Source organism: Aedes albopictus, chromosome 2 (genome assembly GCF_035046485.1).
Source record: "Aedes albopictus strain Foshan chromosome 2, AalbF5, whole genome shotgun sequence".
NCBI lineage: Eukaryota > Metazoa > Arthropoda > Insecta > Diptera > Culicidae > Aedes > Aedes albopictus.
Genome location: NC_085137.1, coordinates 511,119,900 through 511,121,719, shown reverse-complemented (window position 1 = coordinate 511,121,719; position 1,820 = coordinate 511,119,900). Strand labels below are relative to the sequence as shown.

Below are 1,820 nucleotides of genomic sequence, written 5' to 3'. Positions count from 1 at the left end.
TGTTGTTTACTATAATTTTTTTCATTACCATAACCCGTAATCCATTCATAATAGGCAACATGTTTTATGTGCTAAAATGGATATAGTACTTGCAATCTAGCTTTATTCAGCTATGGGAGCTGAAAATGGTAAGAGCAAAATTTAATTATTTAAAGGGTCATAGCATTAAATCTATAAATAAAGTCGCTTTTGACAAAATGTGAATAAGTAGTAATGGTTATAATTTAACCAGTTTCTTATAAGAATCGCTTTGCGTGTTTTCAAACTCTCTTTGCAATAGCTTTGTCAGTCGAAGTAGCGTTAGCAACCAGCTATGTCAGTTTTGACGTATCCATTTTATATGCCTTGTTGTTTCCATGTGTTCGTGTCACTACCAGCTACGAAATTGACACAGCCAGAACAGACCGATAGATAAGCCGACAGACGACCTCGCGAGAGACAGTGCAGTAAACAAAATTATTCTATCTTTTGCGTAAGGCAAAACTCTTCCATTAGTTAGATATCGAATTCAAGCAAACGCAGCGAAGTTGATTTAGTTCAATTAAACAATCACAATCGAATACTACGATCATTCCAACCTAGAACAATCTAGTCATTCGTCGTCGTGCAATATACACATAAGCTGATAAGAATAGCCCACCGACTGTATTAGGTTCTAGGTGCTACTGTTGGTTCAGAGAGTTTCTTAGGAGTCTTTTGTAATCACATTCAGAGATAGGACATCCATCGAAGATGACTGCCGATTTGGAGCTAATCAAGAAACACATAGGAGAGTACCCCGACTTTCCCAAGAAGGGAATTCTGTTCAAGTGAGTTTTCAAAATTTCCTGCCTTCAAGTTAAAGTTTAAAAAAAAAACTAATTCCCTATCACAGGGACATCTTCACCGCCCTGCGGAGTGGTCCGGTATGTCAAGCTCTCAAACGCATGATAATCGCACACATCCGCTCGACCTGCCCGGATGTCGAGGTGGTGGTAGGCCTCGAAGCTCGAGGGTTCCTCTTCAGTTTGATGATTGCGGCTGAGTTGGGAATCGCGTGCGTTCCGATTCGTAAGAAAGGAAAATTACCTGGCGAGTGTGTGAAGTACGAGTACAAACTAGAGTATGGAACGGTGAGGAATTTTGTTTAAATGCTATTGCATTGAAGTGAAGTGAATGAAGTAAAATTTTCTTTCAGGATGTGTTCGAGATCCAACAGGGTAGTATATTGCCAGGTCAGAAGGTGCTAATCATTGATGACCTGCTCGCAACGGGAGGAACGATGGACGCTGCAAATAAACTGGTGCAGCAGATTGGTGGCGTGGTCGAGCAGAATTTGGTCATCATTGAGCTGACAACGTTGGGAGGGCGCAAGAAATTGCAAGCTTCCGGGTTTAATGTACATTCCTTTATCCACTATGACGATGTCGAATAGCATATAAGCCGTGACATAGGAGTTTTGCCACTAGAAACTTCTGCCATGGGGTTTTACCTTTAATGTTCAATCCACATGTTCTGTTATTTTGTTCAATTTTATTGTTGAATCGATGGTTTTTTATGTTGAAATAAAATTGTATCTACTATATTTGTTTTGAACATCAATTATTTGTATGCACTTTACGAGATCCACAAATAGTTCGAACAGTTATTTAGACTTGATTCGAAAACGTTATTCACATGACACGCGACTTTTCCATTTTTGTTTTACTAAAAGTGACAACACCCCTGGGCAAAGACACAACCTTGTGATCAGCTTGATTGCTGTCAGGTCTCGGGACTTAAATATATCTTCATTCTACAGAGAAAGATGCACACTCGTGGTGCCAACAAGAATCGATACT

The 1,820-nt window shown here is 39.7% G+C and overlaps 1 protein-coding gene across 1 annotated transcript; it reads left to right on the top strand.

Moving 5' to 3' along the window:
- The first annotated feature begins 385 nt into the window (after positions 1–385).
- On the top strand, positions 386–1,564 carry LOC109404761 (adenine phosphoribosyltransferase). The gene is made up of 3 exons (XM_019677698.4): positions 386–809; positions 875–1,112; positions 1,178–1,564. Exons 1-3 carry the CDS (start codon positions 733–735, stop codon positions 1,412–1,414), a joined length of 552 nt encoding a protein of 183 aa, XP_019533243.3. The 5' UTR covers positions 386–732; the 3' UTR covers positions 1,415–1,564.
- The last annotated feature ends 256 nt before the right edge of the window (positions 1,565–1,820 follow it).